Below are 12886 nucleotides of genomic sequence, written 5' to 3'. Positions count from 1 at the left end.
AGTTTAAGAAAATAATTTTAAGTTATAAATGATATTGTTTTTGCCACTCAACATTAAAATATCTCGTCAGCTTCTTAAAATTTTAAAATTGTTTTGCAGGCACCAGTTTGTTGGTCCATGCTCTAGATTATAATTTGACTCAAATTCTAGAATGAACCATTTTTTTTCAATGTGAGTGTTAGTCTGTCGTAATGTTGTCTATGCTTTTCAGTATATTTAAATAAAATTTTAATTTATAAGAAGAGATATGATTATTTGATTTTGGAAAAATCATAATAAACATAATAAACATTGTTTTATAATTAGGGAGGCATCTAGCAATAGAATGTAGGAACTGCAGAGATTGCATTGGTCAGCAAATTGACAACCTAGTATCAACCCTGTATAAAACACATAATGAATCTTCTAAATTGACCACCTATAGGTTCATCCAAAATTCTTCAATAGACACTTTTAGTTTTGAGTTTTCTTCAAATTAAGAAGCATATATATTCAGTTATAAAATGTTTAAACATGTTGTTTAAATTAAAATTCTGTTTTTGTGTACAAACAAGCATAAGCACTTTTTGTTTATTGTATTATTGTTTGTACAACAACAGCTTATTTTTTAATCGTTTATTTTCCAAAAATTATCACTTTTTCTGTTTGTATGGCTATTGTGATCAAAAACATTCATTTACCCACAGTCACTTAGCTTTAATTACATTTATTGTATCTGACACATTCATTACTTTAAAAACTTTAAATAGAATCTATGGTGTAGCTTAATCAAAAACAAGAGAGAAAAAAATGGGAAAAAATTAAATAATAAATGAAACATAGGAACACAACCAAAATATTTAAGCACATTTTTTTATCTACTTCTCTGATGTGAATTTTATTATAACAAATGAGTAGCTAATATTCATTGATAAAATATTTGATTTTACTATTTGCCAATATTCAAATAGCATTTTCTGCATTTATATTTTGTATTCGCATCCTTTTTTCAGTTTCATAATTAATACTTATTTTCTCATTTCGTAGACACCAAACACTGCTCAGGAGTGGCAAGCCATAGAAGAAGCTTTTGCTGAAAAGTGGAACCTGCCACACTGTGTTGGTGCCATCGATGGAAAACACGTTATGATAAAAGCACCAGCAGGGGGTGGCAGCACTTTTTACAATTATAAAAGTTTCAACAGCATTGTGCTGATGGCATCAGTTGATGCAGATTATAAATTTACATTTATTGATGTTGGATGTAATGGACGAATATCAGACGGAGGAGTTTTTGCTCAAACAAGTTTATTTTCGATGTGAGACAATAACTTGCTCGATCTGCCTAGCCCAACACCTTTGATTCCAGGTAGTGATCCTGTGAATTATTTTATGGTTGCAGATGAGGCATTTTCTTTGAAACGTTATCTGATGAGGCCATATCCTGGTTAAAAAAAAATCTCTCCTCAGCAAAGGATTTTCAATTATCGACTGTCCAGGGCAAGGCGTGTTGTTGAAAATGCATTCGGGATATTATCAAATAGATTTCGTATCTTGATGCAACCAATACAGCTGCCTAATGCGACAGTTGATAAAACTGTTTCTGTATGCTGCTGTTTGCATAACTTTCTAGGAGAAAGACCATCCAGGCAATTGTATACACCAAGAGAACTAATCGATCATGAAGATGAGGACTTTAATTTTATACCTGGATCATGGCGATATGAGGAATCGCTAAGTAAGATGAAATCCCTGTGTAAACAAAATGGTTATAACACAGGGTCTGCTGAAGCAAAGCTGATGCGAGAAAAAATTTGTGATAAAATTTATGTAAATAATGAAGGAAAAGTTGCGTGGCAAGATAAACATATAAAATATTATTAATTTTTCAATATATGTTCCTTGATTTCTCAATATATGTTATAATAAAAGATAAAGAAATAAAGATTATTTATAATTATTTTTATTCTATGTTACAAAATATATCTAAGTTTCTTATTTATTCTGTGTTGTTCATGGAATCTAATACATTTTGTTCTGTCTGTGCATCTGTGAGAATTTGGTATATTTTATATTTTGTGTCTGTGAGGAGTTGAGGGTCACGGATTAGACTTAGTTCGGAACCAACAAAGGAACCGAACTTTGTAAATGTATTTGGAGTAGTGTTTTTTGATTTTAATATTGTAGAAATTTCTTCAAGTGTTGTTGTGGCTGCTGTGTAAATGTGATCGTGTTTCTGTTTTTTGTTTGAAGTTGTAGTGTTTGATGTGTGTCTTTTTAGCTGTGTTTGTGAATGACATAGTTCTTTCTGTGACTCTTCCTCTTTCTGTGTCTCTTCAGTGTCTTCAAAATCGTTGATGTCAAACATCTCAGAATGTCTGGTAACTTCTGCACTTCTTTCTTGTGTAGTAGTATCATTAAAATCCTGAAAATTAAAATAACACTTTAATTTTTACTATTTTTCAGCTATCATTCATTCATATATAACAAATCAGAATTAACAAGCTATGGAAAACATGCAGAAATAAATATTTATAAGGATCATGAATATATTTCCTAAGCTTGATTTTTCAAGAGATATCAAAGTTGAATAATCAAATATCTTGAATAAGAATACGAAAAAAACTCGTAATTCATATTTGGTATCAATAAAAACATGCAATACATATATTTAAAAGAAAATATATAAGAAGTTAATGCTTATGTTTAAGTATGTTAAAAGTAACAAAATATTGACTAACTTATGTCTGATTTAGCTGTGAATATAAGTTTATCATTGAAAATGGTATATATATATATATAATTTACAAATATATATATATATATATATATATATATAAAAACTGAGAAGAAAGCAAAGCTAATAATTACTACAGTAAAAAGAAATAATTTGAGTGTTTTTAAAAGAACAGTATCTGTGCATGTACATCCCATATTTTTATAACTTTTCAATGTGAAGCGGGGTTGGACTTCATTTACTTGTAAAAACTTGAACAATATGAGTAAGATTTTGATAGTAATAATTACTTAAAATGCAATAAGAATTCATGTTTCTCTATTAATATTTTTAAATTAGAGGTAGTCGCATATTATCTCAACCACCTTAATAAAAATTGCCATACTCTGCACATAAAAATTTCACAGGCAACCCTGTTCATAAAAATCCTTCAGTCAAGCAATGTTTTAATTGTTGTGTTATTTTTGTTGTATTTGGAATTCTAATGATTTTGACAGACATTGTAATTTTTTTGGGGAGTTGAGAACCTTTAACTTACTTTTAAAATATCACTTGTGGAAACTGCCAGCAATGGAAGAAACTGCAGTAAAAATTCTGCAGAATATAGTATTTTCTCACAAAACTGTTAACACAAACAGCGATGAGATGTGTTTGGTAAACAGTTGATGTGCAGTACAAGTTTATGCAATTTATTGGTTTTTTAAGTGAAAACAGATCACTGTGTACATTGAGAAAAGAATAATGCTAAAAGTTAGAGAAGCATTTTGAAAATTCATAAGTGTTTTATTTTTTAGTACTTAACATATTAGCGTAACCACCTCAAGTTTGGCAAATTTTTATAAATGAAAAAGAATGAGGGTAATGTTGCTTGACTGAAGGAATGTTTATGAGCATGGTTGCCTAAAGTATTGTTATGCTCATGGTCGACAGATTTTAGCACATTTGGCTAATATAATTTACACAGCTAACTATGTATAACAATATTATTTTATTTATCACAAAAACTGTTAAAGTTTTGCCTATATTAAAAACAATTCTATAAATTTTCAAATAGTAAAGGGAAATTATTTACTTTATAAGCCAAATTATATAAATTTAAAAAGTAATGGCTTACCAAAGAAGTCACAGTATTCCTTAAGGACACGGCATCACTTAAAAATTGTAACGATGTGTAAAATTGCCATGCCGATTTGTACTGCATTGCAGTGCTTGCACCAGATGTATAATTTTTTTCTCTTTATGTTTCTCCTTTGTAAATTGAGTACGCAGATTACTCCATTTTTTTTTTTTTTTTTTTTTTTTTTTAAATTTCATTTTTTGGAACGCATATTTGTGTGCTTAAGTCCTGAAATGTTAAAATAACCATGCTTCAGAAAAAGTAAATAACTACTGTGCTTTAAATGATAACCTTTACTATTAAATAAATAGACAATAATGTTATGAAAACCGTAACAATATGAGTAAAAAGAACAAATAAAGAATAAAGATTACTATAGTAGAAAGGAACAGTGTAATTTCAATACAAAAATTTCAAATAAGAAATATAAATATGCAAAATCTTAAAATAGCATATGATACTGAATAATTAAAAAATACTAATACAGTTCTGAAAACTGTAATCATATTGATACATCAGTTAATCAGCTAATAAAATTGAGCAATATTGTATTAAATTGAGCTGTAATTTGTTTAACCAACATAAAATAATTTTCATCACGAATAAAAAAATATTTGATTATAAAGTAACGGGAAGATAACTTACCAAAATAAGGGAATCCTTTAACTTTTTATTTTTATAATTTATGTTATTTGTGTCCCACAACACAGCATGGTCTCTATAAAAATCAATCAATTGAAAAATTTGATTTTCGCTCCAACGAAAAAGCGCCATGTTTCCAAAATGAGAGAGAAAAGCACGTGATCTCTGGAAGCAATCTAATTGGCTAGAGTCGCCGATTTTATCGTCGGCTAGTGAGCGGTGAACACTAGCTCTGAAATCGTCGCAGAGAACATGACAGATTTTTAGCGCATGCGCACATCCTAAAAATTGTTTCTCTGCGAGAAAGTCTGCCGATAAATCGGTACGTGTAGACGGGCCTTATAGACTCGCCCAAAAGGGACGGTATTACTTGCTGCGACGTGAAAAGTCTTCTCTTCTCCGGAAAGAGCTATGCTGGAGGGAAAGAAAATCCCCATCCTATTTTGACAATAATTCGGTCCGAATGGCGCCTGCGTGTTTGCGCTCATGGTCGTGAAATAGGTTGATGTGTACATGGATACCGGGTTTGTGCAATTCTTTGCCATGTTATTTTATCTTTGTGGTAAAAATCGGCCCTACGCAAGCCAAAATAAAAAGTCAAAGAATTGCACAAACTCTGTTTCGTTTTCAATTTTTCAACTTGATCATTCGCAAACCCTGATCGAGCAAGTTGTAACCGCTCTTCACTTTCGACTTCCAAACGAAGAAATTCTAATAAATTTCTTAACACGTTCATCTTGTCTTTATTTTCTACACGGTTATGTGTGCTTTCCAACTCCTTAATAAGAACTTCTGGCAGAGCTGATTCTACTAAAGGATATAACATTGCTTCATATTTTTCAGACGTTACCCCTAAAGTCTCTAATGCTCGCACCTGAGTCTCTAATTTATCATACAGAATCCGCAAAGTAAAAAGTTCGCCACATTTTGCTTGCGTTAAAACTAGATTTAAAATTTCACGAACATAAATTTAAATTAATAGTTCATCTTTAGCAAAATGAGATTTCAGCTGTTCAATAGCATTATAATAGTTTTCGCCAAATGGTGGAAAACTTGCAACTAAATCTCTGGCTAATGAACCTTCTTCAGTTGCTTGGAAAAGATACTGAAATTTCTCATCTACATCAATGCTATCATCATCATGAATCTTTTTAATTTGTCCCCAGAATCCTAGCCAGTTTTTAATATTACCATCAAAACGTTTCAATTCTAACTTAGGAAGACGGAAATTTAGCTTGGTTTCATTTACTACACTGGAAATATCGCCCTTTCTTTCAGTGGTTGATAATATTAAATCAACTTTTGTTTTTATAGCAACCCACTGATTTCGATAGCTTTCCGTTAAATCCATATCATTAGAAAATTCATCTTTATTAAAATTTTCCATTTCTAGCCATTTCACTTTAACTTTTCCATCTAATTGAAATAATCTGTCAGCTTTATCATTAAATATATTAAATGCAGATATCAAATCAATCTTACTTACTGCTTTTAGAACAGTGTCCACTTCTTTCAAAGAAATTGTGAAATATCGTCATAATTGTGTTCTTTCCCGTTTTAAATTATCCATAGTCCTGTTTCACGGACGCTAGCATTTTAAAGTATTCGAAAATAACTATGGATTTAATATGGAAAAACACTTTAATTGCAGATATTTACAAAAATTTAGAAGCCATTATTTTTACTAAAACGATAGAGCTTATTTTTTAAAACATAAAACTTAAACAGAGTTGAGTTGTAGCTGGTATTACTCAAACAACCTCCCACCTCGCAATTTATAGGCTACCTATAAATTGCAACAAAATTCATAAATCAAATCTATCGGGAATTTTAACACGTCGACCAGCTCCAGTAAAAATATCTGGGACTTTGGGTGATGAATCATCATCTTCACTGGAATCTGAATCATTAGCTGCAGGGCGTAGAGGCACTTTCATCCCTTCGAGCATCTTGGGCAATGAATGGTAACTTTTCCGAACTGTTGATTTCTAACGGATAAAGTCTTTGGAATAGTCTCAACTTCTCTTCATCAGCTGTTCTCACTCTGGCAACTCTTGAGTGCCCATCTGCTCCAGAAAAGACTTCAATGACGATCCCTAAAGGCCAGTTGATACGCTTGCCATCAATTTCTAAAAGAACGACCTCTCCAACTCTTAAATATTCTTCCCGGATCTTACCTTTATGAATCAACATTGCTAAACACTCATTCCGAAATCTCATTCTTAAATCCTGCTTTAATTTTTGTACAAAACGGAATCTTATATTTAGGCGTTTACTGTCGATTTCGTCTAAATCAGTTGTTTCACTGTTAGGAATACTTTGTAAGAAACAAGAAACAAGCGGGAGTTAATGGTTTCAGATCCTCAGAAATTGTCTTCAATATATGTAAGTGGTCTAGAGTTTATTGTAGCTTCGCAGTCACATAGAATAGTTTTCAACTCTTCATAGTCAAGACGTTTCCTGCCTAAAATTTTTCTTAGCATCTCCTTCAACATTCTAACCATGCGCTCCCGCGTATTTCCAAACCCTACCCCACTTTTCGAATTTTTGACGTCATGGACAAATCGACTAATTTCGCCTGGATGGTAATTCTTGAGCATGCGCTGAAGGGCGTAAACAGAACTTTGGCTTCAACTTGTAAACAGTATTAAGTATATTGTCTGAAAGTGCATTCGTTTATGCAATTGCATAATTTTACTGTTTCTGTAATAAGAAAACTTCATTCAAATAAAATTTATTTTAATATTATTATTATCTTGGTATAGGATTATACGAAATGCTGAATACTCTAGGTACTATCGTAATCTTCGCATAACCATTCCACATTGTATTTTGCCTTATCATTGTAAAATGTATTGTATTATAAAGATTAAAGCAAAGCAAATTACTTTGTTAGAAATGTGAATGTTCTAACTGATTTTTCTTTTTTATCATTATTTATTTCCGCTTTGAAAACACATTCATATTTGACAAATAATTATCTCCGCTGGAAATTTTTTGATTCTTAAAAAACTATACTTGTCAATAATGTAATAAAAACTCATTAATCTACTGCTTCATAGATCAATATAACAACGAATTCAAAATGTTTTAAAAACATTTCCTTAATCTTTAGTTTGTAGTAGTCAATAGCAAAATTATTTCTATTTCAGTGAGAAATCCACTTTCAATGCTTATATAACAGAAAAATGTAGCATAAGCATTTTAGAAGTTTTAAATATAAGCTAAAAGTTTACTGTACAATTTTATGTAAGAAACGAAATAATTTACTTTCATTCATTTTAAACTGGCATATTCCTTTCCAATAGGTAACTAAAATTTTTGGCAAGTTAGAGACTTCACTTGAACACACAGTATTCTGTCACTTAAAATATCAATTAATTGTACCTTTTCATTTAGAAATACATTGGAGTTGCAAATACCAAAGGCAAAATGGGTCACAGATCCAACCTAATTCCTTATTTGGAAATTTTTCAAAAAAAGTTCTGTCAGTTTTATCATATGTTGTTTTAAACAAGAAATCTGTATTATTTTCTTTAGTAAATTCTGAAAAACATGTTTCTGTTGTTTTTGTTCAATTCTCCTTGCCAAAGTATTAGCTCAGTTTTAAAAGCTTCAATATTTGTGCTCAGTATTAAAATGTCTACTATGTAACTATGGAGATTTCCTGTTATGTTTTTACCACCAATCCTCGAATTCCATATCATAGATTATGTTCTACTGCATTAATATAAATATTAACAAGACATAGTGCACAATAAAAATTAAGCTTTATTTAGGAACATCGCGCATACTCCCCGACAGCCTGCCTGTTTCGCTCTGCTCGCTACTCGTAAGAAACTTCTCCTCTAGGGTTGCCACACTTATCGGAGGGCGCAAGGCGCGCTCCTTATCGCCATCACCACAGAGTTTCCCCCCAGTTCCTTTAATGACTATTCAAAGGAACGACATAGGTTATGAAATTATCTCAGAGTATCCGTACTGTCGGGTATTTTTACATGATTACAAAATTAGAATATAAAATTAGAAAAGATCAAAATGAAATTCAATATATAATAAGGTATTGACACATATAATAAACATGAAATAACAAGAAATATGTTAAGATATGAATTTAAAAAAAATGTTTTAAATTGTTATGTAAGAAGCAAGTTTCTTAGGGAAGTGAACATGTCTTCCCGATCTGGTGACAGTTTGTGTCTTAGAGAGTTCGTTTGCAGATTTATTCTGCTGAACTGTCTTTAAGTCTTTATTTGTTTTCAGTTCAGGCAAATTAGAGTCCGAAAGCAAATAGGCTGGTTTCACACGGTCTATAGACACAGTAGATTTCAGGCCGTTAACATCAATTGTGAAAGTTTTGTTCGTTCTAGAAAGGACTTTATGCGGACCTGTGCATGGTTGGCACAGAGGTGGCTTTACTCGATCGACACGTAAGTATACATGCGTACACGACTTTAAGGTAGCACTTACGTAACATTTTTCTTGGCAATGTGCAGATGTTGCTATTGGATTCAATTGTTGCATTCTATGCCTAAGATTCGTGATAAATTGTGTGTCATACGGAGATATCTTAGATGACGTTATCATATCACTAGGCAGCTTGAGAGTTGTGCCGTACACCAGTTCAGCACAAGATGACTGTAGATCTTCCTTTACGGCTGTCCGAATACCAAGCATAACAACTGGTAGTGTTTCAGTCCAGTTATTGGTCTCGTGAGCCTTGAGAGAAGATTTTAAATGTCGATGAAATCGTTCAACAATGCCGTTTGACATTGGATGATAGGCTGTTGTTGTGATTCTGTTCGTACCCAAAATGCGCGTGAATTCTGCAAAAAGTGCGGATCTCATTTGAGAACCTTGGTCTGTTGTTATGATCGATGGGCAGCCAAAACGAGATATCCAACAGTTGAAGATGGCTCTGCAAATGGTTTCCGTTTTCATATCCGGGATGGGAATGGCTTCAGGCCATCTGGAGAATCTATCTATTAGAGTCAAAAGGTACACATTGCCTTCTGATGGAAGTAACGGTCCGACGATATCCATATGGATTTCTGAAAAACGTGCATCAGGAAGAGAGAATGTGCCCAGTGGTGCTTTAGTATGCCTAGTAATTTTCGATTTTTGGCAAGATTCACAGGATTTCACCCAATTTTTGATATGACGTTTCATATCGGGCCATACATAACGAGAACAAATAAGCTTCGTAGTAGCTGCAATTCCTGGATGTGACAGATTATGCAGATGATTAAAGATGAATCTGCGAAAGGAATTCGGAACAAATGGACGAGGAATGTCCGTTGATATGTCACAAAGAATATTACCATCAGAATATTGGCACGGTTTAAATTCCAGTTTCAAAGATGATGTGTTGTTTTTGAGAAGGTTTTGTACCTCCGGATCATGCCGTTGAGCTTCCGAAAATTTTTTAAAATCCAAAAATGGAGATTTTGTTATGGAATCAATTTCGATTCTTGAAAGAGCGTCAGCAACGACGTTTTTTGAACCTTGCACATGCCTAATATCAGTAGAGTATTGAGAAATAAAATCTAAATGGCGCAATTGTCGAGGTGAACATTTATGAGGGTTCTGTTTAAAAGCGTATATTAACGGTTTTTGATCCGTATAAATTATAAAATTTCTGCCCTCTAACATGTGTCGGAATTTCTTAATTGCAGAATAAATAGAAAATAATTCCCTATCGTACGCGGACCATTTCTGTTGACTTTTACTGAGTTTCATAGAGAAAAATGCTATAGGTTCCCATGTTTGTTGAGACAACTGCATAAGTGTGCCGCCGATTGCGACGTCTGAGGCATCTACCCAGATGCTTAGCTGGGCTCCGGGAATAGGGTGTCTCAAAAGGGTAGCCTGAGCAATGGCATTTTTGGCAGCAATAAAGGCTTGTTCAGCATTCTCGTTCCAATTTAATTGTGGGGATGAATCCTGAACACGAGAACGAGATTTCTTTTTATTAATATAGCCTTCTAACAATTTTATTAAAGGAGAAAGAATATGTGCTGCTTTAGGTATGAAACATCTATAAAAGTTAAACATGCCTAAAAATCGGCGAAGCTGAGTGAGAGTGGTAGGTTGAGGAAAATCTAAAATACATTTGACTTTGTCAGGAAGAGGTTCAATTCCGTTTTCACTAAGGTGAAAACCTAAGAAATCAATAGATGTTTGACCAAAGGTGCATTTTGAAACATTTATGCAAAGTCCATATTCCTGAAGTTTGGAAAATAAAGCTTTCAAATGCCTGCAATGTTCCTCAGAATCTTTAGAGGCTATGAGCAAGTCATCGACAAAAGCGTAAACGCCTTATAAACCCCGCGTGACTTCATCTATAAAACGTTGAAAAGTCGCAGATGCATTGCATAAGCCGAATTGCATACGGGTACTTTCGAATAAACCGAATGGTGTGCATATGGCGGTTTTGTGGATGTCGGTTGGGTTAATTGGTATTTGATGGTATGCCTTAATCAGGTCGACATGACTAAAAATTTTAGTACCGTGCAATGCAACAGTAAAATCGGCTAAACATGGAATAGGACTCCATTCCAGACTTCCCTTTTTTGGAACCATGTGAAGTGGGGATGCATAATTGCTGCTCGAAGGTCTCAAATGCCCCAATTGCATCATAGTTTGAAATTCTTGTTTTGCTATTTTTAAGCGATCTGGAGCTAACCGACGAGGTTTTGCAACCACAGGTGGACCTTTAGTTATGATATAATGAACGGTGTTATGTTTAACAGGTTGGTTAGGATCTGGTAATCTAGTAACTGAAGGAAATTCTTTTAAAATTTTGTGATATGGTGTATCACTGAATACAGTTTTTACTGAATAAATGCTTGCATTTTTCACGCAACCGACGGTTTTAAAATGCGTTTTTAAATCTTTGAGACATTTGTTTCTGAGATCAGGCACCAATTCAAAGAAATGGAGAAAATCTGCTCCAAGAATGGGTGTACTAACATTTGCTATAAGAAACGTCCATGTAAACTGTCGTCTTAATTTGAAATCCAAAGAAAGTGTTTTTTGACCATAAACATGAATAGTAGAAGAATTAGCAGCGAAAAGTGTTTGTTGGGACGAATTCCGTTTTTGAGAATTATTTGCTGAAAGTAAGGACACGTCAGAGCCGGTATCGACCAAGAATGAAAGGTTTGTTCTACGGTCACGAACGAACAGGCGACGTGAAACTTGAGGCAAAGAATAAGTCGCCACTATTCTTTGCTGGTTTCGTTTCCCTGCCATGAACAAGGTTTTGTACATTTGTCATCTCTACACTTTTTCCCAAAACGTCTATGATACCAGCAAACAGAATAATCTCTCCTTTTGGAATTGCTTCTTTCCTTATTGCGATCTCCGCGATTTGGCGAGCGACCACGAGAAAGAGAAATGCGATCAATACGTTTGTTTAATTTTTCTATTTGTTTAAATAATTTATGCTCAAGAGACTGATCGACTGTGCGAGAAACGGCACAAGTCCCTGGGGTTGGATTTACTTCTAAAATTCTGTCGGCAATTTCTGCAGCTTTATCTACAGTTAAATTGGAAACCGCTGCCAAAATAGACTGAACAGTCGAAGGCAAACGTTGAAGGAATAATTCTAACATTAAGTTATCAGGAACATTTAAAGATTCTGCTCGACGTTTCATATTTCTAAGCAAATCGGAAGGTTTTCGAGAACCTAATTCTTCTCCAGATAATAATTGGCGAATTTCTTGCTGAGAAGATTCTCCTGAACGATTTATTAACTCAGTTTTAAGCTTTGCATATGGATCAATAGGGTCTGGTTTCATAAGTAAATCCCGTACTATTGAAGCAATATCTGGAGGAAGATGAGCAACTACATAATTATATTTAGTAATGGATTCTGTGATAGGTTTGGGGGTGGCAAGAGCAAAGGTACTTTCACACATAATAAACCATAAAGATGGGTCTGATCGGTTATAAACCGGAATTTGGACGGCATAAACATCAGACATTGTGCAAGGTTTTTAAGCCAAAATAAAAGCAAAAATTTAACTAAAGAAAATGAAATTAAATGATAAGTAGAAAACAGAATTATAAAATGATCTATAATTACTACTCATCTGTGATCCGGAGGACGAAAACCGATGTAATCCATTACTTCTGGTTTGGAGATCTTGAGTGATGGCTTGTAGTCAAAACCGAAAGTGCTTGAGAACTGTTCATACGATTTAACACAGTCCGGGTTACCATTATGGTATGGTAATTTCCTGTTATGTTTTTACCACCAATCCTCGAATTCCATATCACAGATTATGTTCTACTGCATTAATATAAATATTAACAAGACATAGTGCACAATAAAAATTAAGCTTTATTTAGGAACATCGCGCATACTCCCCGACAGCCTGCCTGTTTCGCTCTGCTCGCTACTCGTA

General features: G+C 33.5%; 2 protein-coding genes across 2 annotated transcripts in view; both read right to left on the bottom strand.

Annotated features, from left to right (window-relative positions):
* Positions 1 to 6081, bottom strand: part of LOC118193935 (ATPase family gene 2 protein homolog B-like) — a 177979-nt gene extending 171898 nt beyond the window's left edge. Inside the window, exon 1 of the mRNA XM_085818475.1 lies at positions 5962 to 6081. The gene's annotated coding sequence lies outside the window, so the exon portion shown is untranslated. The remainder of the gene's footprint in view (positions 1 to 5961) is intronic.
* Positions 1979 to 4045, bottom strand: LOC146996769 (uncharacterized). Its single transcript, XM_085818476.1, has 2 exons — positions 3831 to 4045; positions 1979 to 2404 (listed from the first exon to the last, which is right to left on the bottom strand). Exons 1-2 carry the CDS (start codon positions 3915 to 3917, stop codon positions 1979 to 1981), a joined length of 513 nt encoding a protein of 170 aa, XP_085674602.1. The 5' UTR covers positions 3918 to 4045.
* Positions 6082 to 12886: the final 6805 nt, after the last annotated feature.

The sequence above is a fragment of the Stegodyphus dumicola genome, chromosome 6 (assembly GCF_044657685.1).
Source record: "Stegodyphus dumicola isolate Sdum_Otavi_A_Nest chromosome 6, ASM4465768v1".
Classification (NCBI taxonomy): Eukaryota; Metazoa; Arthropoda; class Arachnida; order Araneae; family Eresidae; genus Stegodyphus; species Stegodyphus dumicola.
Note: the sequence above shows the minus strand (reverse complement) of the source record. Positions and strands in the feature narration are given on the sequence as shown.

Bases quoted from the DNA above. Each gene is read 5' to 3' on its own strand.
- LOC146996769 (XM_085818476.1), bottom strand. From the start codon at position 3,917: ATGCAGTACAAATCGGCATGGCAATTTTACACATCGTTACAATTTTTA. The intron at 2,405-3,830 runs GTAAGCCATTAC...TTTAATTTTCAG, and splicing joins GGAATACTGTGACTTCTTTG to GATTTTAATGATACTACTAC.